At 42.5% G+C, this 24,847-nt stretch overlaps 1 protein-coding gene across 1 annotated transcript; it reads left to right on the top strand.

Annotated features, from left to right (window-relative positions):
• The first annotated feature begins 3,426 nt into the window (after nucleotides 1–3,426).
• Nucleotides 3,427–24,703, top strand: LOC111221077 (calcium-binding mitochondrial carrier protein SCaMC-2-like). Its single transcript, XM_022744399.1, has 10 exons — nucleotides 3,427–4,265; nucleotides 13,686–13,812; nucleotides 13,911–13,998; nucleotides 14,827–14,938; nucleotides 16,699–16,857; nucleotides 16,973–17,125; nucleotides 17,219–17,326; nucleotides 17,786–17,953; nucleotides 18,051–18,201; nucleotides 19,072–24,703. Exons 1-10 carry the CDS (start codon nucleotides 3,924–3,926, stop codon nucleotides 19,254–19,256), a joined length of 1,593 nt encoding a protein of 530 aa, XP_022600120.1. The 5' UTR covers nucleotides 3,427–3,923; the 3' UTR covers nucleotides 19,257–24,703.
• The last annotated feature ends 144 nt before the right edge of the window (nucleotides 24,704–24,847 follow it).

The raw sequence follows: 24,847 nt of genomic DNA, 5'->3' as shown, positions 1-24,847 counted from the left end.
AGTTCAGTCTTCAAATTAATGGACATGTTGTGATGGTGAATCAAACCAAGACCAAAGAACATGCATCCTGTGATCTGTCAGTTCTCAGGTACCAGCAGGCTGGACTAGGTCGGACTGGACTATAGAGCTTAAGCAGGTCGTCTTTTTAACCTCCTGTTTCAGGTTTCTGTGCAGCAGTGTAGTCAGTCATGAACCTGCTGATATATGCAAGGCGAGGCAAATTTATTTGTATAGCACATTAACGTACAAAGAGGGTCATTCAATGTGCTTAACAGAATGCAGTTCACTTTCCTTAATTCTGCTGTTACCCTTGTCACTATTACTAATAATAGGTTCTGTACGTTCTTGTTCTTTTCCCATGTGCTCTCTCCTCTCTTTCTCTCTCTCTCTCTGTCTCTTTCTCTCTCTCTCTCTCTCTCTCTCTCTCTCTCCCTCTCGCCCACCCTGAGTCTGGTTCTGCTTCTTAAAAGGAAGTCTTTCCTTGCCACTGTCACCAGCTGCTGCTCTTGGTGGGAATTGTTGGGTCTCTGTAAATTATATTATAAATTGAAGGTGTAGACCTGCTCTATTTGGAAAGTGCCTTGAGATAACTTATGTTGTGAATTGGTGCTATACAAATAAAAATTGACTTGACTTGACCCCCGGCTTATTCAGTCACTAATTGTAGTAAAGATCCTTATTTTCTTTCATTTTTCCTCTTCCCTTCTTCACCTACCTCACTTCCCTTCCTTTCCTCATCACTGATTGGCTCTTGTTTTCCCGCTTACCACCCCTCATCTACCTGACTGAGTTCACCTGAACTCTACAAGGTTATTTAAAGACATAGGGCAGCAGTTCAGCTAAGAGAAGTTTATTACTCTTTAGTTCTTACCCTTTGTCCATGTTAGTCTCTGAGAACTTTATTTCTCTGTATTTCCTTAAGAAGGACACATGAGACAACTTGATTTATTGCCTTAGTTTAATGTTTAATCTCTGTTTGTTCCATTTCAGAAGCATCAGCCCACATGTGTTCTTTTCCTTCATGTTTAAAAACACAATTGTATGACATTTGACAATAACCCCTTGTTAGAGGATTGAAGTTTCATGGCTTTCTCCTTTCCATGCATCCTGACCTGATGATGGTAGTTCATTTTTCATTCTAAACCTCATACTTAATGATAATGCAGCCACCAGAGAGACTTCTGGCTCTGCTCCATACTTGAACTCAATCATTCAGCCTTATGCTCCTTCTCAGCCGCTGTGTTCCTCTAATGAATGTGGTCTGTCATCACCATCTCTGCACACAAGACGGTCTCAGACTGTTGTGGTCTGTGGTTCCCTGATGGTGGAACAAGCTACTAAAGTCTATCAGAGCAGGAGCGTCCCTCTCTGTCTTCAAGGATCTGTTGAAGACTCCTCTCTTCAGAGAGAACCTCCTCTCCCACCTTAACATATGTAAGTAGCTCTCAGCTTAGCAGAGTGCTTTGTGAAGACAAATGTCAGTGTTGGTTGCTAGAAAAACAGAAAGACCTCCCAGTGAGTCCTAATGGTTCCTTACTGCACCTATTGAGTGTTGGTGAACCTCAGTGTGAACTTACCTTCTCCCAGTCCTCCTTATTGCTCATGTGTGGACACTCCCAGGGAAAAGGGGGAGGAACAGGGTGGTAACCCCTACACCCCACACCTGGTTCTTCATTAAGAATAAATGTCATAAATAAACCTTCAGACTTGGTTTCAGCTCCTGCATGATTTCAGAATCATTTAGGAGGATGTTGGAAATGTATGATCATAAAGTTGATATATATATATTTAAATTTATAGCATGATGGATTCAGTGTGAGTACAAGTTAGTGGGATTCCACCACTTCTATAAATAGAAGAATTCTGCTTATTTAGAAGATTAATGGTGAACAACGACTAATAAAGATAACTGTAAACAAACAAGTCTGTAAGGATAAACCATTCCTGTTTAAAATGATCCCTGTGATCTGTGTGTGAGCAATAACCCTTTAACACATAGTTCCCCAACTGCAAGGGAATATAAGTATTTGGACACTTGGACACTGGGGGAAAACATTCGAATAGACTTTATCAGAGAGAAGAGACTGTAAGGGGGTCTACTGGAAATATTTCAGTCCAGCATGATTGGTTTGTCGGTTTAATGACAAAAGAGAGATCATTTCCCCGCTATTTTTCTGGTTCATAAGAGTAGATTAAGATAAACTCGTAGTTTACACTGCTTTCATCATCAGGAAACACATAGCCTAATGGGATGGAACAATGGAAACACTGGCAGACAGTAAGGGAGGGTCAGACACTCCTACGGTCCTTTTCTCCTGTTAGGCTTTAGAATGAGCTCACCTCTGCACAACAAACAGTTTAGACGCTTCAGTGGTTTAAACAGATCAGTAACAGCTGTTCCGCCACACCACTCACACACAGATTTTCTCTGCACTGTCATAAGAAGTAATCCTTTTTATATACCAGTTATTTACTTAAACTAACACTTCAGTTAATAGTAAAGAAGAAATGGTCTTCCATTGTTAAATAATAGTGGTTATTGTAGAAACAAAATCAGTCCCACTTTACAATCACATTACATTATAAAGGATTTATGAATGATTTATAGCTTGTAAACACTTTAGAAATCATTTATTAGCTGTTATAACACATTAGATAAACAGGGCAACAGTGACCTGCTGCTTGCCAAATAGTGAGCCCACATGTCTCTGTACTCTTCAGCCTCATATCTCATTAGTTACTGAGCTTTCTTTGTTTTCTCCATCATCCGGCATTTTTACCTGCTTCTTCATCACATATTTGGTAATTTTTTAGAAATTAACCACCATCAGCATATCTTTCATTTGGCATTATGGAATATCCAATTATCATCAATGTCATATAAATGGTAGTAATTCATTAGTAAGATTGAGTAGTAAGTATTAACATGATCTTGCCAAATAGTGGGCCTGCATCAATGTATGAAAACTGTGTAATAGCTTGTTTATAATTGTTTATTTATGATTTATAAAGTTTTGAAAACCGAATTAATAACCTAATTATAAACCATTTTTAAATCCTTTATAAGGGTAATCTTATTGTAAAGTGGTACCAAAAAATCTTTTTAAAATAAACATATACATGTGTGTATAATATAGATTGGATTTAATTTACTTAAAACTTAAAAAAAACTATTTTACTATATTGTACGTCTGAGGTCGATTAACTTTACATATATTAAACAGAAGATGGCGCCAGTGAGCTGTGCTAACAGAGAATATAGCAGAATATCTTTCATTCCTTATTTTCGGATTCTCATTAAATATTCTTTCCACTCCAGTTTATCCAAAGGCCATGTTGTCTCCTCCCAGAAGGTAGGTAGTACTCTCATCAATGCGATCATGCTGTAGTCTCGCATCGTACCGCGAGACTTGCGGCGCACCCGGTTCCCTGAGCCAAATATCTTTCTCCTCTTAACGGTCGGCGAGTAAACGGCACTGGAATACTGAAATAAGCGTCTTCATCCGTAACGTTGTTTAAATCAGGAACCGTGTTAGTTGTGATGTTCGTATAAACGAGCTCCGTGTAAAGTGTTCGGTTCGCCGCTGTGAAGGTATTTTTTTTACAGGAGGTGACAGATCACCACGTCTCGTTTCACCGGCGCCGACAGCATTTACTTTATGGTGGGATACTGAGCTAATGTCTCCACGTGCAATTACTACTGAGAGGAACCGGTTTCGTCTCAAGTGAACTCTGCCTGTGTTCGTGGTTAAGAGTCGGGTTTGTAAGCTAACCGCCGTTAACCTGCGGCTGCTCCTTTTGCTTTCGGTGCCGGCTGAAATGGAGGGACATGTGACGTTGCCATCAGGGCTGGAGGTTTAACGGTAGCCCGAGCTGCTCTCTGACCGAGCTGACACTGAAGCTAGTAGAGTTTCAGGCTGTTCATGATGCACCAGCAGGGCTCGTTGATGCCCCCCTTGCTCGGTGATGTATTCTGCCAGTGCCGGTCGGGGGTCGACCCGGGCGGCGGAGGCGGGCACGCCGATGACCCCTCATCAGCTTCCCCGTCTAAACCGGTCACCCGACAGCCCGTGGCCGATGACTGGCACTCTGACTCCGGCCAGTCAGCGCATCCATGTGACATATGTGGAGGACCCGAGCAGGAGCACAGACTAAAAGTACTGTTCCAGGTTCTGGATGTGAACGGTGATGGAGGCATTTGTGTCAACGACTTGACCATTGGGCTGAAGAAGTTGGGGGTACACCGCACTGAACACGAGCTCATGGTAGGTGGACATACCTCATCTCAGATAGTGACGGGTTTTCGTTTTGTGCCATTCTCCCTGTCATGTTCCTGCCCCTGTTTCTGTCTTACTGTTTTGTTTTCATATACAGTTGATTCGAAAATTAAAGATGCCTTTCCCGTTGGAGTATAAGTGCATAATTATATCAAACAACGACAAAAATGAATGCTGGGAGAAAGTAACAAGGAACAGACAACTGAATGTTGTTTAGGGTGAAAAATAGAAAGCAACATGGAAAACAACACAACAACAGGGAAATCTGTAAGTGTAAATGTACAGTTGACATATTTTTTTGGGAAACTGAAAACTCAGCAATAATTTGGTTATTTGTAGGCCAGCTGGTGAGAAATACGTTTGCTCTGAGTTCTTATTAGGAACAGCCTCAATTCGTCATGTTCGATCCACCAGATGTTGGAAACTTTGGAGCATTATCCTGCTGGAAGTAGCCATTAGAAAACAGTAAACTGTGGCCTTGAAGGGATGTAGATGGTCAGCAACAATACTCAGAGAGACTGAGACATTCAGACCATGATTGAATGGTATTAAGGGCCCAAAGTGAGACAAGAAAATATTCCCTACACCATGTCACCACCTGCTTTAATTTTCCTCAAATATGCAAATTCTTTGAAGTGTAATGTGATGTAATGATTCCCAGTCTGGTTGGTAGATTTGTGGTGAGTCAGATCACAAATGATGTGACACCAGTTCTTAGAATGAATCACATTACATTAACTAATGAACCTACATTATGGGGCAGGTTGCTCCTCCCAAAACACTGGTAGGACAGGACTACACCTCATTTCATTCCTATTTTCAGCCAATAAACACAAATGTTTTTTTGTTTTTTTGTTTTTTTATTATTATCATTATTCTTACATTGTCAATACCATTATTGTGAAAAACAAAAAATGTAGTGTGATGTAAATTTTAGGTCATATAGCCCACCACTGTAAAGTGCTTGATGAGTCTATATGTAACCTAAACATCTAAAATAAACTTTAATTTTGCCGTCAAAGTTCATTTTTAATTTGATCTAAAAATCACCAAGACACTGCTGTTTGCCCAGTTAAAGCTAGAAATAGACATCAATTAGAACAATACTGAAGTGAAGTGATATCTCTCCTAATATCTGATCTCAGAACAGCGTTCTGTCCCATAATGGGCCTGATGCCTGTTTCATTCATCATGTAATTTACTGTCCTCTTGTGGCAGCAGCAGGGTATTGTCTCTGGAAGCTAGCTTGACTAACAGCAGTTGTACCTATAGTTTCTGTCATTTTCGTGGGTGTGACTGTGTCCTGTTGACAAAGGCTGGAGCTTGTTGAGCAGAGAAGGGTCTGGACTCAGCTTCCACTGTTCTGAGATCAGCTTTGATATTGTAGCATTTAACGCACGTGCAGACGTGCGTGGAAACTAAACTTGCGCATTAGAAAATGACTTCACCAGTCTTTTCTTCCTAAGCGTTAAGAGGAGCAGGAGCAAATAGATGAGCTAATTACACTGTGATTGTGTAGTTGGTTGTTCAGCTCTGCTTGCCTGTCTGTCACCACATGCCCCTGCTCCATAATATACAGAGCATGTCTCTCAACATCACCAAATTAGGAATTGCAGTAGAAATAAAGTAGCCACTGTTGTCATGTAATTAGTGGACAAATCTGGGCACACGGGTCTTGATGGGGACATTAGACTTTATATTTTCAAGGGGAGTCCTGCTGACATGCAGTGGATGATGTATGATGAATAAAAACTCTCTCTGGTCAGTCTCTGGCTTAAATGAACATATTTATTCTGGGGCCCAGGAAACAGACTTCACACAAGAAACATCATAGAATTTTCTGAGCAATTCCTTCCTCCAAGGTCATAGTTAGTGTCTTCTCTGAAGAAGCAATCCCTGTAACAACAGTTTACTATAAGTATATCTCAGACACTGAGACTCTACGACCTCCACTGGACTGTCTGCATATCGAGTTTGTATTTTTTGTATGCTTTTTTTAAATCTGTCATCCAATAAAAGTCGCTATGCACAGAAAAGATGACTTTGTGGTCCCCTCGCTTCCTGAAAGTAGAAAAAGAAAATACTGGGATCCTCCAGTCCTGAGACAGTGTCAAGAGCAGATGATAAATTACCTGTGGAATTGTCTCCAGGAATGTTCTATTCAGGAAGTCGGTCTGGTTTGAAACCCTGCTAGTAATACTGGAAAAAAAGAATAACACCAGTTTGATTCCTAACAGGGTTTAATAGGAAATCCAAATTGTGCCATTGAAAGAGTGATCAGCCTTTCGACTGGATCTGCAGATCAGGCCACAGCCTTAAAACTCTGCATCATACATACAAGCTCATGGTCAATGTCCTGTGATGTGTCTGTCAGAGCTGATAGTATATGTGTTTCAAGGCTGGTCAACCAACTCAACCAACTGTCTAAAGGCTTTTCACAGATGCAAAAAAAACTTAAAGATGGATGAAAGTTTCAGAGTCAGTGTGTAAATGTGGTTGACACAACATGTGGTCATAACATCCAACAGTTTCAGATGAAAACTACGGCTTTAACAGTAGTGTAGTAAAGTGGGACACTTGTGTCACATAGTGTGTATGAGCGGTGAATTCAAAATGAGATAAGGAGCCTTTCTCCGTGAAGACGACTGCATACCCTCCTCACTGATAATCAGCTGCTGACTCACTGAACAACCATGGGTCCACATTTCCTCGACTCTGTTCTCAAATAACAGCTGCTCACTGCAGACCACTGGAGATGGACAAACAGCAGGAGTGCATTTGAAGAAAAGTCATCACTGTAGACACTCAAATGTTTAACACACACAAGAGCTCCTAGAAAAATACAGCTTTACCGTATCCCAGACAACGCAATGGACATTTTGAGTCAGTTCACCAACATTATTACTTCCAAATAATTAAGCTAATGAAACTGGGAAATTGTTTACGACCCGCCTGAACACTTGGTTTACACCGATCAGCCACAACAGGAAACTGATTCTAATGTTGTAGCTGATAGATGTAGGTTTAGTCAAACCCATTAAGGGAAAATAATTGAAATTACAAAATAAGCTGGAAAGCATAAAACAGGCCACGGATATTAATAGTAGTTTTAATGTTGCATCTGATCTGTGTATAATGTCTATTTCATTAATGAAAATTGTGACAAAATATATTCATCAACATCCTTTGTTCCCCCGTGATGAAGGCGACATGAAAGGTTGATGTCTGGACCCAGGTCACATATAAAGCAGTTGAGAGAAAAAGTGAGTGTAGCAGATTATTGTCAGGAGAAAAGCTCTGCTGCCTCTGAATGAGTGTGTTGTCTTTCCTCTTCTCTGGATTCTCAGGGCTCGTGTCATAAAGTTAAGCTCGTAGCATTGAATGAGTCATAATGGAGGAGTTGGATTTAGTAATGTTGCATCATTCCAGATTTCATTGTTTTATCCTCTTTAGTCCTTGGATGCATTGATAACATCAGACTAGACACTCTGTCTGCAAAGCTGCATTCTCACTCATACAACCTGTCATTTTGTTTTCATTTTTATTTTCTTTAAGCCTAAAATCAGTTGAAAGAAATCTCACTTTAAAGGAGCTATTTGTAAGTTTCATTATTGCTACATAGCTAACATTAGCATTAGCAGCTGTTTACTTACCAGTCTAGAAGAAACATTGTGAGTCCAGCATCAAACTTCATTCCTTTACTCACCAACATCTGTCTCCAGAGGTGGAAACAAACAACACCTTTCTTCTACTGAAGTTAGCATGCTAACCAGCTAGTCTCAGCCCGGTTTGTCACTTTGCAATAGCAGCTCACTGTAGCCTCCAGTCTGTCCTGAAGACGAAGCTGCTCAGAGGACATATTATAACCTCTGGCTTGATAAAGATAACGATGGCTGAAGCTCTCGTCAAGGGACAATCACCACCACCTGCTCCTGACGAGAAACCACGTTCAGCAGCAGAGAAATATTACAAACAGCCCCTTTAAGATTTTTGTTGAAGTTTGACTTGAATGCTTGTTCTTGGTCTTTACTAAAATTCAAATTTTTCTCATCTAATGTTCTGATGAATAAAAACTTAAAATGAAATGAAAATAAAAATTTACTAAACAATTAACAAAATTGACAAAATATGTCTAAAGCAATGTGACATTTCATCTCATGACTACGATTAAGCTGGCGATGTGTAGACCCACATCAACAGTGATTGTATGCAGCACATCGTTTATCCACAGCCTGATACATCTTATTCCAGTGTGTCATAGAGCGCCACTGTTGTCCAGAATCTGTTAACACACATCAGTGAGTTGAGTTTCTGTTGCACTGGGTGACATCAAACACACACACATTGACTCAATCCAACACACACACACCATCCCGCTGCCCCAAATACTCCCTAGAACAGTGGCTCCTGAAGTGGGCTCTGCAGTGCTCTGGAGGAGTAGGGTTATCATTGCTATTTTTAATGATGTGACATTTACATTAAGTGTATTTTATTTCCTCCAATTTGAGTAGTGTTTGATTAAAAACTAGAGTGAGCCGCTTTTTAAGGAAATTGCTGAACCTTTTCAGAATAAAATTTGTGAGGTGTTATTGAATAAGTGTGTCTTCAGTATAGGAACAAGTACTTTGGGAGTTTAAAGCCACAGAGTGAAGTAGAGATGGACTAACTTGTTATGGGTTTTGGTCTTTTCATGGGATTTGTTGACAATAGGAAATACACAGAATAAAACAGCCTTGTCCTTTAAAGAGTCTGTTTCTTTGCTAAAATGTGAAAACCCCCTCATGCAGGAGGGACTTCTGGGAGTAGGGACTTCTTGGAAATGCTGTAATTAGTAGAGTTCCTGTTTGTGTCAGTAATGATTTACACTGGGATCAATGTCCTCTGCGAGCAGAGCATCAGTAAAACCAGCAGCTGGGAGTAGTGAGGATTTTATGAAGAGGTGAACCTACTTTGCTGTATCACTCTGTAGTTTTCCCAGCTGGAGGAAGCCAGTACGTGTGGAGAATTAAGATGCGGCGGAGCCCGATGGTTGGAGGGATGGGGTTGCCTGCTGGATGCTTTGAATGACTCAGATGGAGTGCATGAGGACAGTGAGTGAGGGAGGGAAGAGGGAGGGGGAGGAAGCATCAGCAGATTTTCTCCTGTGAGGGAGGAGTGACTGAGGGAAACCCTGCGCTTCACCCTCACCCCTCCTTCTACTGACAATTGAAGGCATAAATTAACTTCCATGCTGCTATCCCGTCCTCCATTGGCTGAGGGGCTTGTTCCGTGGCTCCACAGTCGGACCTGCCAGTATGGGCTTCACTGATTGGCCAGGTTTGGCTGCAGTGAGGATGCAGGTTTCTGGAGGTTCTCTTTGCTGCATTTCTCTGGCTGCTGATACTGAGGCCGGTTTAGTAGCAGGTCCTGGTTGTCTGCTGCTGCTGTCATCATTTAATCAGTCTCCAGCTGAGATATTTACAGAGTGAAGTTCTAGTTTGATGAATGGAAAACTAATCATGCCTCAGAAGTTACATGGAAAGAGTTAGGAATTTTTTTTTTTATTATTCTGCTGTGTCGGATTTCTGAGGTGCTGAGCGTGGCTCTGTCTTCTGAGTGGTTTAAAGAGAAAAAGCTCAGTAAGAAGGTGAGAAAGTGAGATGCTGAGCTGCAGCAGTGAGGTGGAAGAAAGTGGAGGAGTCCTCTCTCTAGTCTCACGTCCTCGACTGACCTTTCCACACGTCTGCTGGCGCCGCTTCAACTCTTCGCCTTCGTCCGACAGACACAGTTGAGTGTCGTTGTTGTGTTTGAGTAGAGGCCAGCCACCCAGACGCAGTGAGCCCTGATTTAAGGATGCTGGAGAAAATGTTGCGTTTTCTGAGCCAGAGCCTTTTTGGCAGCGCACAGTGTGAGCCTGCTGAGTCCGAGCAGCCGGGGGAGAAAGAAAGTGGAGCTACTGAAGTGCAAACTGCTCTCCAGGGAAAGACTGCACACTCCTCTGACAGTAAAGACATCAGCAGGAGTAGTGTTACTCCAAAGAAGACCACAGTATTAATCATGGTGGCACCACCCACTGATCTCCAACAGGTAGGGTAAAGATGTGGCTGTGTTCTCTCACAGTAATGACCTTGGAAACTTGATGGTTCTTTTATTAGGTTTTTCCAAAGCTGTCAATGACGTCTCACCTACAGGATAATTAATGTTAGAGATCTACTGCCCAACTTTCTAATGAGCTCTATGTATTAATCTTTCTACGGCTCAGTAACAGCAACTACCAACAGATCAAACAACCTGATTAATCTTCATATTCATTTACTGTTAAGTTCTTTGAACAACTTAAACAAATCATTCATGTTCATTTTTGAGGATTGAAGTGTTTATGACTTTCATGTCAGGTTCTACTCTGCATGTGAGAGAAATGGTGGTGATGTCTGTTGGCCTGTTGATCCATCACTTTGGTTCAGAGCGAAATATTGCGACAACCATCCATTGAATTTCCAGTGAAGATATGTGCAGATATTATGTGTGTGTAATACTGTGTATATATAAAAACATATACATACATATACACATAGAGCAGGGATGCCAGGGTGAAATTGTTCAGGGGGCCAGATTTTTTTCAAGTGAGACCTCAGCGGGCCGAATTACACTTTCGAACTGAAAAGACCAAACACTGACTCAACATCACTGTTTGAAATTATCATTAAAGCCTACACATCAAAAAGAAATTTCATTGGCACCACAATAGCCTCACAATGAGGCCTACAATTACATAGAAGCCTAAAGCAAGTCACAGTACCCTCTGAAAACGTAATATTGTCCTATCCATGCTAGGGCTGTCAAAACTGCTCAAAAATGACGTTTGAATATTCCCTCTAAAAAAACACATATATTCAAACTATTTGAATATCTATTTGCGCATTATTCAATGACGCGCATCACATCAATACCAGGACAAACTAATACAACGAGACATAACTACTGTATAGGTAGGCTAGTTTATTTAAGTTTAAACATATTTGACAACATATTACCTACATAAAAATAACATGAACTAATGGCCAAGACCGCAGAGCTCACTCTAGCTCTCACACTTGCTCGCTCGCTCACTCTCTCTCTCTCTCCTCGCCCGCCCCCTCACGCTCTCTGTGCATACTAGTTTAAATGAACAACAACAATAAACAAATGCTGAGTGCTGATCAAAAGTTTTGTGCAAGCAATTTAAGCTTAGGGGGAGGGGGGGAGGGGGGCTCACTGCGCTGTTTGTCTCCCGCAAAGTCACACCAGGCAGCTCCGCAGGATTAATAAAGTATGTAACCTATTTTATTCGTTCATAACACATTTTTACCTAATGAAATTATCTGATTTAATTCACATTTTTGGCGTTTTGTCTTTCTAAAACAACTTTACCCACTCGCAAAGCAGACAAAAAATCTCTCCCATATCAACCCACGGGCCGGATGTGATGTTCAATCGGGCCGTGTCCGGCCCGTGGGCCGTAACCATGGCATCCCTGACATAGAGGATCAGTCTGAATGACTTTGTTGAACCATTGACTTTTTGTCCAGCAGGGTGATACGACTTCGAATCAGTATCAAACTTACGATTAATGATCGATCACTTTGGCGCATATTGGTCTTTTTTTGAGCCATGCTGTCTTCATATTCAGCTGTGTGATATTTACCATTGGTCTCTATCCATGATGCATTCACCACTGTCTGGATGTCGTGACCAATGAGACCCAATCAGGAGGTGAGGCACTCAGTCTGCGTCATCGTTGAGTCTAGTGACTGAATGTGGGGTAGTATTTATTTGAGGGGACAGTTCATGAACGCAGCGTTGGTGAAAGTATTAACACACATGAACAAAATGAAGTCTGCGCGTGGTTTTAAATGCCAACTCTAACCTGCATCAGACCACAGCTTTAAATTGTCCTGTAAATCTGCTGGATGATTTTGTTCCTATAGGTTGTGCTCGTGGTTCCCAGATGATGAATCTTAGTTACTGTGATTCTTAAGCGATTTTCTGTCGTCAGGTTGATCCTTTGGTTCTGAGTGGAATGTCTTCAGGGAAATTTGATGGATTGATGCGAGAACTTGGTACCAACATTCTTCGTCTCTCAGAATAAATAATTATAACAGGTGAATCTCCACTGTCACTTTATTAGTGTTCAGTTCTTTGTTTTACAACCAGATATTATCTGGTATCTGGTTTATTTGCCACTAGTGTCTCAGAATCAGCCTTTGAAAGGTAAAGGTCACTGCAGCAAACACTCAGAGACATGACATGATTGCCTTGTCCCAAACCTCCACTTATGGTTGAGACTGACATGGTTTATTTTTAGCTGTTGCAGCTGTTTTGTTTCTGTGATAGGAGTTAGTCAGCCATTTAATTCAGACCTGACAGATCAGGCCGGGAGCTACCACTGTGACTCCACCGTGTGACTCCACCGCGTGCTGCTTCTCAGTAATAATCATGTTGAAGGTTGGCTTCGACGCAGTGTGTGCTCAGGCAGCTTCAGTCAAAACATCAGCTGTGCAGAACTGGCTGACCATATTTGTTTAAATGGTTTATTGAATAACTTCACTGCATCACACCTGTGGATGTCAGAGAGAGGCTCAGCAGTGTCTGCTGTGTCCAGTACAGGAGTGCTCCACCCTGTGGTCATTACTGGTCGTTGCATTCTGAGAGTGTCTGAAGGGAAAAAATAAACTTTCAACTGAAACTTTATATGACTGTTTTTCTGTGAAATGGTTGATTGTATAAACACACCACAGACAGTGGCCTGTGACCTGGCCTTCCTGCTGTCAGTGCAGCGGTGCACATGGTTGATTTTCTTTTTTTCTTTTTTTCATGTTTGGACAGTTTTTCCCCCCACCCCCACCCCCACCCCTCGTTATCAGAGCAGATCATTTGCCAAAGTATTGCTGAGGTGGATTCAGCGTGAGACAAACATACGGGTTTCCTCTCTGCTCTGCACACCCAGCTGTTCCTCCCTCGGGTAGCTGTTTCCTGCCGGTAAGGGTGTTTTCATGTTCCAGCTCCTGTAGGAATCCTTCCAGCTGGCTTGGCAGGCTGTAGAAAGTGCCATGGTCTGTCTAAGATGACTAATAAGCTGACGGCTGTAAAGTGGTCTGAACTGCAGGCAGAGTCAACAGTGCACAGATGGAGGAGACTGTGCAGGCTGCTGTTTGTCACATCGCTTTGTCTATAAAGTCTTTAATAACAGAGATGGATTAGTTCAGTTAGTTCAAGTGAACATCCTTTACAGATAATTTACTGTATTCCCAGCTACTAAAGCAACATGTTCATGAGCTGCTTCTTGTCTCTGCAGCTGTCCTCGTTCCCATTTCCTCACATGTTTGATTCTCAATTAAAGTCCCTCGCATGTCCCCCCCCCCCCCCCCCCCCCCGCTTCTCCCCTTACAGAAAATAGTGAAAGCAGGGGACAAAGACCTGGACGGACAGTTGGACTTTGAGGAGTTTGTTCATTATCTCCGAGACCACGAGAAGAAACTCCGCCTCGTCTTTAAGAGTCTGGACAAGAAGAATGATGGTAAGGAATCTCTAAGGAAGTTTCCCAAGACAGAGACTAAGCTGACCTTTTATGTGTACAATCAGTGGCGAGATAAATGCTGAATTTCTGCGGTGTAGGTCGGATCGACTCACAAGAGATAATGCAGTCTCTGCGGGACCTGGGAGTGAACATCTCTGAGGAGCAGGCTGAGAAGATTCTCCGGAGGTGAGAGTGAAGCTGTGATCCACAGTCTCAGAGTCAGTCCCTGTTTGAGAGTGTGTGTGTGACGTCTCCCTCCTTCTTCATTTTATAATGTGTCACATTCATAGGCATGTGAACTGGAACAGAGGAGTAAATACCCCCAACACCACCCCCAACACCACCCCCCAAACAAACTGGAGCAGTTTTAAATGAAGTCACAGGTTCTTGTTACTGTAGCTCCTCTCAGTCAGGCAGCTCTTTATGTAAACATGTTAGCACTTTAACAAACCCACAACACTTACTCTCACGTTTAATAAGACATTCAGGTAAGAGGGGTGTGTTTAGTCAGCTAGACTGACAGGTTAGTCAGCCAATCACAGCTCCCTCAGCTCCATCCAGGGGTCACAGTGTAGGTTTTACTGGCTCATGTTGTTGTGGCTCAGTGTGTCCTCTAACCTCCTGTCTGTCTGTGTGTCTGTCTGTCTTTTCTTCTCTCTGGCTTGTCTCAGAATAAGGAGGGGCCGTATTTGGGCCCCTATCTTGTAGTAAGTAGTAGCTTCTACAGTCTGCTTGCTCAGCCAGTTCTGCACTACTCACCACTGCATCGTCTAATTCAGTTACCAGCTGCTTTCAAAGGAAACATGCAACAAACATCACATTGTTCAGAATAAAGCAATGATGTGATAACATGTTGATTCACAGTGCGCTCATAAAGCATCCTGTTACAGCACAGTGCACCTGAACTCATTAAAGGAAGAACAAACGTCACCGTGATTGCATGTGAGCAGCTTGCTCTCTGTCTGAAACTGTCACATTCCTAACAGTCTGTACCTGCTGTGTTATCTCCGTCAGTATGGATAAAAACGGAACAATGACGATTGACTGGAACGAGTGGCGGGATTATCACCTCCTCCACCCAGCAGGCAACATCCCAGAGATCATCCTCTACTGGAAACACTCCACGGTAAACTGTCTGCTCTCTCTCCGACAGTGAAGGTTCTGTAGGCGATCGTCACTGCCACTAGATGTCTCACTACACCACCAGCAACTTAGACCAAAACAAATGCTTCGTCAGCCACACATGCAGTCACCCTCTCTTCATGTGATTTCACCAGAGCCAGCAAAAACCAATCCACCCACAACCGTTGGCCCACGCTAGCATTGCAGTGATATGATCCACAGCAATGCTGACAGTTAGCCAACTAGCGACATTTGCCGAACAACTTCATAATATGGCTACCAGCGAGTTAACTAATGTTATCATTTCTACTGTAGCTGGTCACAAATAAAAACAGACATGTAACCTTATGAAGCATCACGTTACTGACACGTGGAGCAGAAGAAAAACCAGTTCTGAGTCCAGCTGGAGCCTTTAGCAGCTCGTAGCGTTCTCCTCTCAGTAAAACCAGAGCAGTGTAGGCTCCACGGCCGGACTGGGGAAGAAGCGCAGCCTTGGACTGATCCACTGGGACCAGCTGCACCAATGACTCTGACAGAGCCGGTAATGACCGGTGATAGAGTTCATCTTAGAAAAGAGCAGATTCGAGCTTTTGTTTCAACCAGCTGACACATAACTGCACACAAAACCAGTTTTTTCTGTGTGACTGGCAGTACAGCCAGCTAAACAGAATGATTAGCTCTGCTCTCCACAACAGTAAGTTGGTCTGTATTGACATCTTCACTGTGGTGAGTCTCCTCACAGCCGTCTGAAGGCAGCGGGTTTCTCTTCCATCTGCAGTCTAAATCTAAATTTAGCACCCAGCACCAGACTGTTACAAACTCACCACAGAAACCTCAGTGTTTACAGGCACATTAACTAACAGGCAGCACTGAAAACAGTTCACACAAGCTCATGAAATATTGTAGGGAAATGAAAACTTTCTCCACTAATAATCCCCCAGTGTCTCCAACCAAAACATCAGGACTCGTATTCACAAAGCATCTTCAGGCTAAAAGAAGCTCCTAACCTGCTGATCTTAAAAATAATGGGCGTGTCAGTCCTAACTTTAGGACTCCGTATTTTTCTGACTAAGCGTAATTCACAAAGCTACTTAGCGCTAAAAGTAGCTCCTAAGTCTGGGAGAAGTTAGAAGCAGTGGAGAGGACTCCTAACTCACTGAGACCAAATCACTAAGAATCTTAACTGGCTGCTGTCATTCCACATCACATTGTTCTGGAAACGTTAAATGACGCTGAATTACTTAAAAGATACGACTCAATCGGGAGGGAATAATGATCGTTGTGGAGTTTGTGAAGGTGCAGAAACGTCTCCTACCAACTGAAACAAGCCGATCAGTGCAGAAATGAAGTGTTTGGCAACACTGCACTAGAAAATGCAACTTTGCAATGCTTCTTCCAGGTCGAGACAAACCTCATCATACAGATGCATTTTGGAGAATGCACTACTTTTGTAAACAGCTCCTAATCCGTTATTATTTCATTTGTATTCGTTTATTTTTCAGTGTTTTTTTTTTGTTATTACTGCGGGATGTCGCATGTGCATTTTCAGTCTTTCATCAACCAATCGCTGTGGTTCCTGCAAGCGTGCTCGTCCATGAGAATTGACGTCAACCATAGCAACAGAGTCGTTCTCTTCCGTAAACCAAGTGAGCATGGCGCACCCCCGGTGCACAGGGACGTGTTTGACTGCGCACCGACAGTTCTTCTACTGTGTGCTGAGGACGACGGTGTCACCAGACTGAAACCTCTGTTTTTCCTCCACAGATCTTTGATGTCGGGGAGAGTTTGATGGTGCCTGACGAGTTCACGGCAGAAGAGAAGCAAACAGGAATGTGGTGGCGACACCTAGTGGCCGGAGGAGGAGCTGGGGCCGTGTCTCGAACCTGCACAGCACCACTGGACAGGCTCAAAGTTCTCATGCAGGTAACGCACCACACACAGCTCGTGGATGAGGCGCGTCTTCACTATATAACGGAACAGAGGGAGGTGAAGGACTGATCCCCTGTGTGAAGACGTGCTGACTGTTTGTCCTGCACAGGTTCACGCCTCCAAGAGCAACAGCATGCACATCGCTGGCGGCTTTTCCCAGATGATCCGAGAAGGCGGTGTGAGGTCACTGTGGCGAGGCAACGGCATCAATGTCATCAAGATCGCCCCTGAGTCTGCTATTAAGTTCATGGCCTACGAGCAGGTATGACCTCACACAGCTCTGGTTCAGATGAGTCGTTTACTTCTGTCTCGTTTTGTGTTGTTGCTGAACAAACATTAATTTCCTGTCTCTCAGATTAAACGACTGATAGGAAGTAACCAGGAGACGCTGGGCATCGCAGAGCGGCTGGTAGCCGGCTCCCTGGCTGGAGTCATTGCTCAGAGCAGCATCTACCCCATGGAGGTGAGAGACCTGTGAAGACATACCATGAAACTAGACCTGCATTAAACACATACCCTGCGTGATCATAAGGATTGTGTGTATCTGTAAATGCTGTGTAGAAACTCATGAGTCATGATGTTTGTGTGCAGAAATACATTGTCTTGTGACTGACTGCCCATTTTAACTTTTAGCCTTGAACCCATGACGTGAAACTGTACTGTGACCTCTTATCTGGAGGGAAACAGACCTTCACGCAGACTCACAGACCGTCAGTTATGCACAAAGTGTGAGCAAGTTATTTATGTAAATGAGGTTCATAACACCAACTTATTTTCTTATGAAAGATAATGCACGGCACACCTATGATACTCTGTACAAGTATGAAAGTTTTTTTTTTTTTTTTTTTTTTTCGAGTCTTGGACTGAAGTGGAGGTTCCTTCCCTCTGTGAGAAGGCCTGACATCACTTCCTGTCTCCTCAGGTCCTGAAGACACGGTTAGCCCTGAGGAAGACGGGTCAGTACTCAGGCATCTTGGACTGTGCCAAACATATCTTCCAGAGGGAGGGTGTGGCCGCTTTTTACAAGGGCTACGTCCCCAACATGCTGGGCATCATCCCCTACGCTGGCATCGACCTGGCCGTCTATGAGGTGTGTGCATGTGTGTGTGTGTGTGCGTGTCTTTTTTATTTTCTTTATTGTTTATTATTCTGCAGCTCAGTCTCGTTCCTTCGCTCTCCTCTGTCAGACTCTGAAGAACTCTTGGCTGCAGCGCTACGCCACAGACAGCGCTGACCCCGGAGTGTTTGTTCTTCTGGCCTGTGGCACCACCTCCAGCACATGTGGTCAGCTCTCCAGCTACCCGCTCGCCCTGGTCAGGACTCGAATGCAGGCACAAGGTCAGTCGCTGCCCAACTCTGCTGCTCTGTACAGCTTATTATTGAGCGTCAGGAACAGCCCAGCTGACAGATCACCTGTTAGTCGGTTTGTGAGATGGTTCGATTGAGATGTTTTTATTGCACCTCCACACACGCAGCTGTGGCCAGAGGTGTTCTGTTTTCTGTCCATCCGTTCCATTCTCATGAACATGATGTCTTAGGAACACTTTGAGGAAATTTCTTCACATTTGCCACAAGCATTCGTTTGCACTCGGAGACGAACTGATTAGAATTTGCTCATCAGTCAAAGGTCAAGGTCACTGTGACCTCACAAAACAAAAATGTTTTTGACCATAACTCAAGAAATCATAAACTAATTACAACACAATTGACAGGATAAAATGATGAAGTGATGACATACTTCACTGTGACATCATAATGTGTAAAAACACTTGTGGTCATTATTCAACACTGTAACTCAGGAAGGAGAGACTGTGACCATACTTCCTGATACTTGACTGGTTGGTGGTTTTTCTAAATCTCTCTTACTTCTCTGTGTGAGGCTGCAACTGTAAAAACTCTTGTTTCAACCTCATGAAACAGGTGGAAACCTGTGAAGGTGTGTGTGTTCATTACATTTGCTGTCAGACAGCACTGCTCTGTTTGTCTGCAGCAGGGTGTCACTCTGTCACCATGGCGACCGGCTGCACCATATTCATCCTCTAAACTCTTCGTGTAGCACAGTGGATCGTAGCTTCCAACAGAGAGACTTGTGAACAATTTGACACCATTAATATTTTCTGCAGGGTGTGTGATGGTCCTGGACTTGTTCAGGTTCAGGTCCACGGTGCCGTGTGTTTGATGAGCATGTCCTCTCTCCGTCTCCCTCAGCCACCCAGGAAGGAGGCCCTCAGATGAGCATGACGGGCCTGTTCAGACATATCGTCAGGACCGAGGGGGCCACGGGACTCTACAGAGGCCTGGCCCCCAACTTCATGAAGGTCATTCCATCAGTCAGCATTAGCTACGTGGTCTATGAGTACCTGAAGATCACCCTGGGGGTCCAGTCCAAGTGAGGAGGGAGGAAGACAGAAGAAATCCAGAGGCTACAGGCTTCTTCGCTTTTCTTCTGGATCTAAGAAACAAGCAGCTGAAATTCTCCACATTTAAAACATTCAATTCAAAGTCCAGGGTTTAAAGGACAAAAGTGAGATGATGTAAATGAAGAGGAATGAGAACTGATGAGGACGATGAAGACTTAGTGGAAGGAGGAAATCTTAACTGAAGCAATTACTATGGTTTGCTGTTTTTTTAATCATTCCGTTAGCAATTCAGAAGTTCAGCACCTATGGTTGCCACGGTAACTAGGTGTTCAGGCTCGCATGATTACATGACTTCCCACAATCATTTTTCTTTTTTTTTTTTTCTTTTTACAAACATAAAATCATTTGATTCATTTTGGCGTATCAGTGGTAGCTCCTACATTCACCAAATAAAATACTAATACTAGTTATTAGTACTGAGTGGGAGGCTCCCGTTATAACCTGAAAGGGTCACTTCACAGAGTAGTGGAGTCTGATCACGTGACCACAAGACGATGGCGGAGGATTCGGTGTCGAAGCCAAAAGCAAAAGCATCTACCTGGGAATCTTTTGGATTTAAATCCAGTGTCAGAAGGGAACCTGGACATGAATGAGCCAGGCACACTGTGTCTGGAGGAAGCAGCAGCTGGTAACACTCCTGATCTACAGATGCTGAGCCGACACGTGTTCGGTGTAATCTGTAACACCTGGTGTCGTCACCGGTTTATTACCCAGTGGGAAAATTTGCACAGCCTATCAGCACCTTTTGACTTTGTTTAGGAAAACTCAAGTTTACATTGAATTCATTGAACGTTTACTGGTTTACTGGTGGACCAGTAAACACCTTGTACCAGTTTGGGCACTGACACTGACAGTGGTGTGGCAGGTCGCAGTCTTGAAGGGCTTTAGGTTTATCATAAAGCATTCCCCATGTCTCTCATCACTGACTGTGCACTGAGCAGAGGTGGATCTAACATCTGCAGGTGTGTAAATTCCCTGTGTGTGTTTAATGTGCTCCGTCATGTTCGATCTGTCCCTCAGCTTTCTTCTGACAGTTGAAGACAGACTTCAGTGTGGACTGAGAAACTCTGTAGTGCCATCAGGACCGTGCATTAAGAAACATTAGCTTTCAGTGCCTGGGCCTCATATACGGTCTGATAGATGAGGTCATGCATATAAAACAAAACCACAACTAAACTGTCACAGATACTTGATTCTTAAACATGTGGTGAAACTAGCAAAAATGTTTTTTTCAGATTTTTACAGTTTTATTTCTTTGATCTGTTTTCAAACTTCTTTGGCAGCCATGTTTGCGCTCGGAGGGTGAACCTCTCCATCACTCCATCACTCTCCTCAGGCCTAAATGTGAATTGTGTCATGATATCGTCTAAACACATTAATGCTTCCAAAGGGATGAATCTTAAGTTGAGTCACCCTCTTCCTCCAGTGCCACCTTCGCACTACCCACACCCTGCCTGTGGTAATGATCCTGGAGTATCACTGTTGTATTGCTGTTTGTTCCGTCCAGTACATCTGTGCTGGGCGGCGTTGTGAGCGTTGCAGTTTGTGAAGAAGGTACTGATCCAGGTTCAGTTGTGCTTTTCCAAAAACTGATAGATTTTAAATACAAAGCTGAAGATCCGCTGGAGGCTGAGCTGTCAGACTGTCAGATGTCGTGCACTTTGGTGGTGGTTGATGTTGATATATAGAGCAGTGTTCCTACACGCTGAGTGTTGCATTAGGCACAGTCACTCAGTTATGGTTGGTGCCATTTAAGCCAGACGCTGAACAGCACCCTCTGTGGCCACGAGAGACAGTTACAGAATAATAACATTGAGTTTCCTCTGGAGTCAGTTACATCAGCAGCTTTACAGAGCAGGAACCAGCACGTCTCCTGGTGACCTTCAGTCTGTTTACTTCTTGTGGTAAACTGCTGAAATGTTAAAATGTAGTGTAACATTAGCACATTAATACAGAGGCTATAATGTCAGTGAACTGACTCAGTAATGTCAGTCACACAGTGTATCCATCTAAAGCCTTCTAACATTTACCTGACCAGGTACGGCTGCAGCAGCAAATCCCCTCAGTGTGTTTTGTTTGTTATTAATTAGAATGTATGTGGCCGGGCTTTAATGTCATCTGCTGGTTTGGTTTAGGTTTTGACTCTGTTGTTTAGCATTTAGCTGTACACTGAGTGAAAGCAACAACAGAGGAAATACTGACTGAAGGTATGTGGCTACCTTCCACTTCAGGGCCGGTTTTAATAGTGAGAGAGGATTAGAAAGGAGAAGGAAAACTCTACACTCCCTACCAAACACAAGACTGAATCCTTTCCATAATTAGACTTTTTCATGAAGCATCAGTGTGTTCACCTGTGAAGAAGGGCTCCTGCTCCATTTTTATTGGAGATGCAGCTAAAGCAGGCAGAAGCCGTAATCACAACATTTTCTGGTTTTGAAAAATGAGAAATGAAACTTCAGTCATGAAGGCCAGTTGATCCTGGTTTTACAAAAACAGGTGATTAAACTTGAATTTTTCTTTTTCTTTGCATTTAATAACATTAGTCTGAGGGCTGTCAGATAGAAAATATCTGAGCCCAAAAACTAGACATTTTCTCAGTGTCAATTAGAACAAGAAAGATTATATAATAAACAATGATATGTAATTGACAAAATTATTAATTTTGAAAACTCGTTTGTGTTTTCACTCACCACAGAGTTACTCTCATCAAACATCACAATGATCTTATTTTGCTTTGGCAGCATCTTTTCAGTGCTGACAGTATAATACTGTGACAGTTCAGAGGTTAACGTCTCTCTAAACTGTACACAAGCTTTAGCATTCACCTCCATTCCTCCTTAACTCCTGTACAATATATCAGTTATGTTTTTTAATCAGTTTCTTTTCATTAAATCAATGTGAAGCATCAAGAGAAAACATGTATTTGTGTTGTGTACAAGGGAAACTGTCTGACAAGGATTTATATTGTATATTTCTGTTAGTTTGTTTAAGTTGGATCTTTAAGGAATATTTCATCACCATGTTGTCTTGTACGATGTAAATCAACACTCCTTTAAGTTACATGGTAAGACAGCCAATCAGAGGAAGCGCTTCCAGCCTGACTGATGTCTGTGTCACAGATTCCCATCAGTGCCTTGTGTGCCAAGCCTCTCTGACGTAAATGCACCTGAACACGATAAGAGCTGGGGTCTGTGGGACACTGAATGCACTTTAAGGTACTCTGCTTTAATTCCTGTTTTTGTTTTATTTATTACTGTATTTATTTATTTATTCTTTCACAAAGGATTAAGGACTGAATGTGTGATCGATTGTACTGAATCATTTCATTTTTATGTGGCTGTTTGATTTTACAGTAACCTGTGGTCTTGGTGGAAAACTGAGGCTTGTTTTTGAGTGATAAATACGGAGGCCCAAAGTGTCCAATATTAAAGGCAGTATGCTATTTTATGCCCCTAGGGGTCTCTCAATCAAAACAATAACAAGTGATGGAGTTTGGTGAATTTGTGAAGTCGCAGGGGATCATAGATATGATTTTTATTTGATTATTGATTTTTCAAAGTGTCCTTTTTACAAATGGAAGTCTGTTTTTATTTCATCATGGCAGTTTTCCCAATAACACTTTTATGTACTGTGTAGTTTTATTTCCTAATGTTACTTTTCATGTGTTGCCTCTCACCTTTCACATACCCCCATCCTCTCTACAAAATTTGGCCAGTTAGCACTTGTTAGCTAAAGTCGAATTCGACTGTGTGGCTGCTGCTGTAAATAAAAAGTGCACAGACACATAAACGAATATCTTCTTCTATTTATTCAGGGTAGAAAGGCTGCTAATGCTACCTGTCTAGCTGGCTAAGCAGCTAGGTCAGCAATTGATCTTAAATTATTACTCGGCTTCAAAGTGAAGAGCCAGTGTTAGCCGTGTTAGCTAGCTCCTGTTAGCTCGAGCGACCACAAAGATAGTCTTTTCACTCTTCAGAGTTGTTTGTCTATAGCATCAAAACACTGCTGAGTTAACTCTGCTAACATTAGCTGCTCCTGTTAACACTGTGTCTTCACTTTGATGCTGAATAATAAACCAAGCTCCCTAACCGCATCCACCTAGACAGCCAGCTAGGTAGTTAGCATGTGCAGCCTTCTTAAGCTAAATAAATAAAAGGAGATATTAGTTTCTGTGCCTGTGTACTGTGTTGATTACAACAGCTGCCTCTAGCTGGTTGATTCACAATTTCTTTGACATTGTAGTTGCTCAGGCCAACAGGAGCTAACTGGCTAAATCTGGTAGCAGTTGTTTAGCTCACTAGCTTAATAGCGAGGGGACTGTGCTTTGAGGAAAAAGGATATTTTGACCACAGAAGAACTTGTTAAATTTTGTCGCAGATCATTTAAAAAGAATTTGGATTTTTTTTTTTAAGGATGGTGTATGCTGATTGACATTGGCTTTGGTGCAGGTTTACAAATTATTGCTTTATTTAAATATTTTACACAATTTATTAATGTGGTCATTTATTTTAGAAGTACTGATTTTGGGTCTCCGTGAAAAGATTCCTCTGATTTCACATCAGTTTGTTGTGATGATAAGACAGAAAGCATTTCAGCTGCAAACACTGCTCAGGCTTAAGCACAGCTGACTGTAAAGAATAAACACATTCAGTGACAGATATAATCTGAACAGGATCTCTTCATACTGAATCAAATGTATGTTGTGGAAAGCACGGTAATAAAAAGGATGGATGTATTCGTTAAAAGGCCAGCTCCCCTGCTCTGCAAAGCAACAGTCTGTGCGTGTCTCTGGTAGGACTGCAGTCTCACACGTTGGACTGTGCTTGTGACCTTCAGAATACCATGCTGCTTTCGTCAGCTGCCTTACTCCAGCATCACATCTGCTTTTGAACTCACGCTGTGTCTTAGCAGCAGGTGGAGAAGAGATGATGGGCTTATGTTTGCTCGTTTGAGTGTTGATCCTCTTTCACAGGTCCATCCCTCTTTCCTCCTCTCGCTTCCTGGCATAAGTGTTAATCTGACCCCTTGCTCTGATATCATATATGCATAAATTAGTGACACAGAATGATGTCACCCTGTGGCTGTGTGTAAATGTTTTCCATATTTTGTACAGTAAAAAGTAACTAATGTCTTAAAAGTAGCCCTTACTGTACGTTGTACTGACCAACCAACCTGTACAGGAACTACCAGACTATACAAACTAAAGGCTACAATGTATATTGGTAAATGATGGCATAGTTTTCAAAATGTATTCAGTATATATTTCTATTTTATTTTAATATGCTAGCTGTAAGTGACAGAGATGCAAGAATGAGTATGTGAGTGCTTTTACAGTAGCTTGTGTAGATGCATCCATTGAAAGAATGTTATGGTGAAAAGAATATTTATGCTTGTATGAGATCAGCTGTTAAATAAACTAGTTCAGCATTGAATGTGTCCAGTCTTTTATTTTGGTTTCATTTGTTATTCAACTCTGTACCAGAAATCACACCACATGACAAATGTTTGTTGTTTGTGTCAGTGTAATACAAAGGGGAAATGTGCTCTTGTCTACAACCCTAAAA

The sequence above is a fragment of the Seriola dumerili genome, unplaced genomic scaffold (assembly GCF_002260705.1).
Source record: "Seriola dumerili isolate Sdu_G_001 unplaced genomic scaffold, Sdu_1.0 BDQW01000081.1, whole genome shotgun sequence".
NCBI lineage: Eukaryota > Metazoa > Chordata > Actinopteri > Carangiformes > Carangidae > Seriola > Seriola dumerili.
Note: the sequence above shows the minus strand (reverse complement) of the source record. Positions and strands in the feature narration are given on the sequence as shown.

Excerpts from the sequence above, each read along its gene's own strand:
- LOC111221077 (XM_022744399.1), top strand. The coding sequence starts at position 3,924 with ATGATGCACCAGCAGGGCTCGTTGATGCCCCCCTTGCTCGGTGATGTA. Across the intron at positions 13,813-13,910 it reads TCTGGACAAGAAGAATGATG|GTCGGATCGACTCACAAGAG; the intron begins GTAAGGAATCTC and ends TCTGCGGTGTAG. Across the intron at positions 17,126-17,218 it reads AGTTCATGGCCTACGAGCAG|ATTAAACGACTGATAGGAAG; the intron begins GTATGACCTCAC and ends CCTGTCTCTCAG.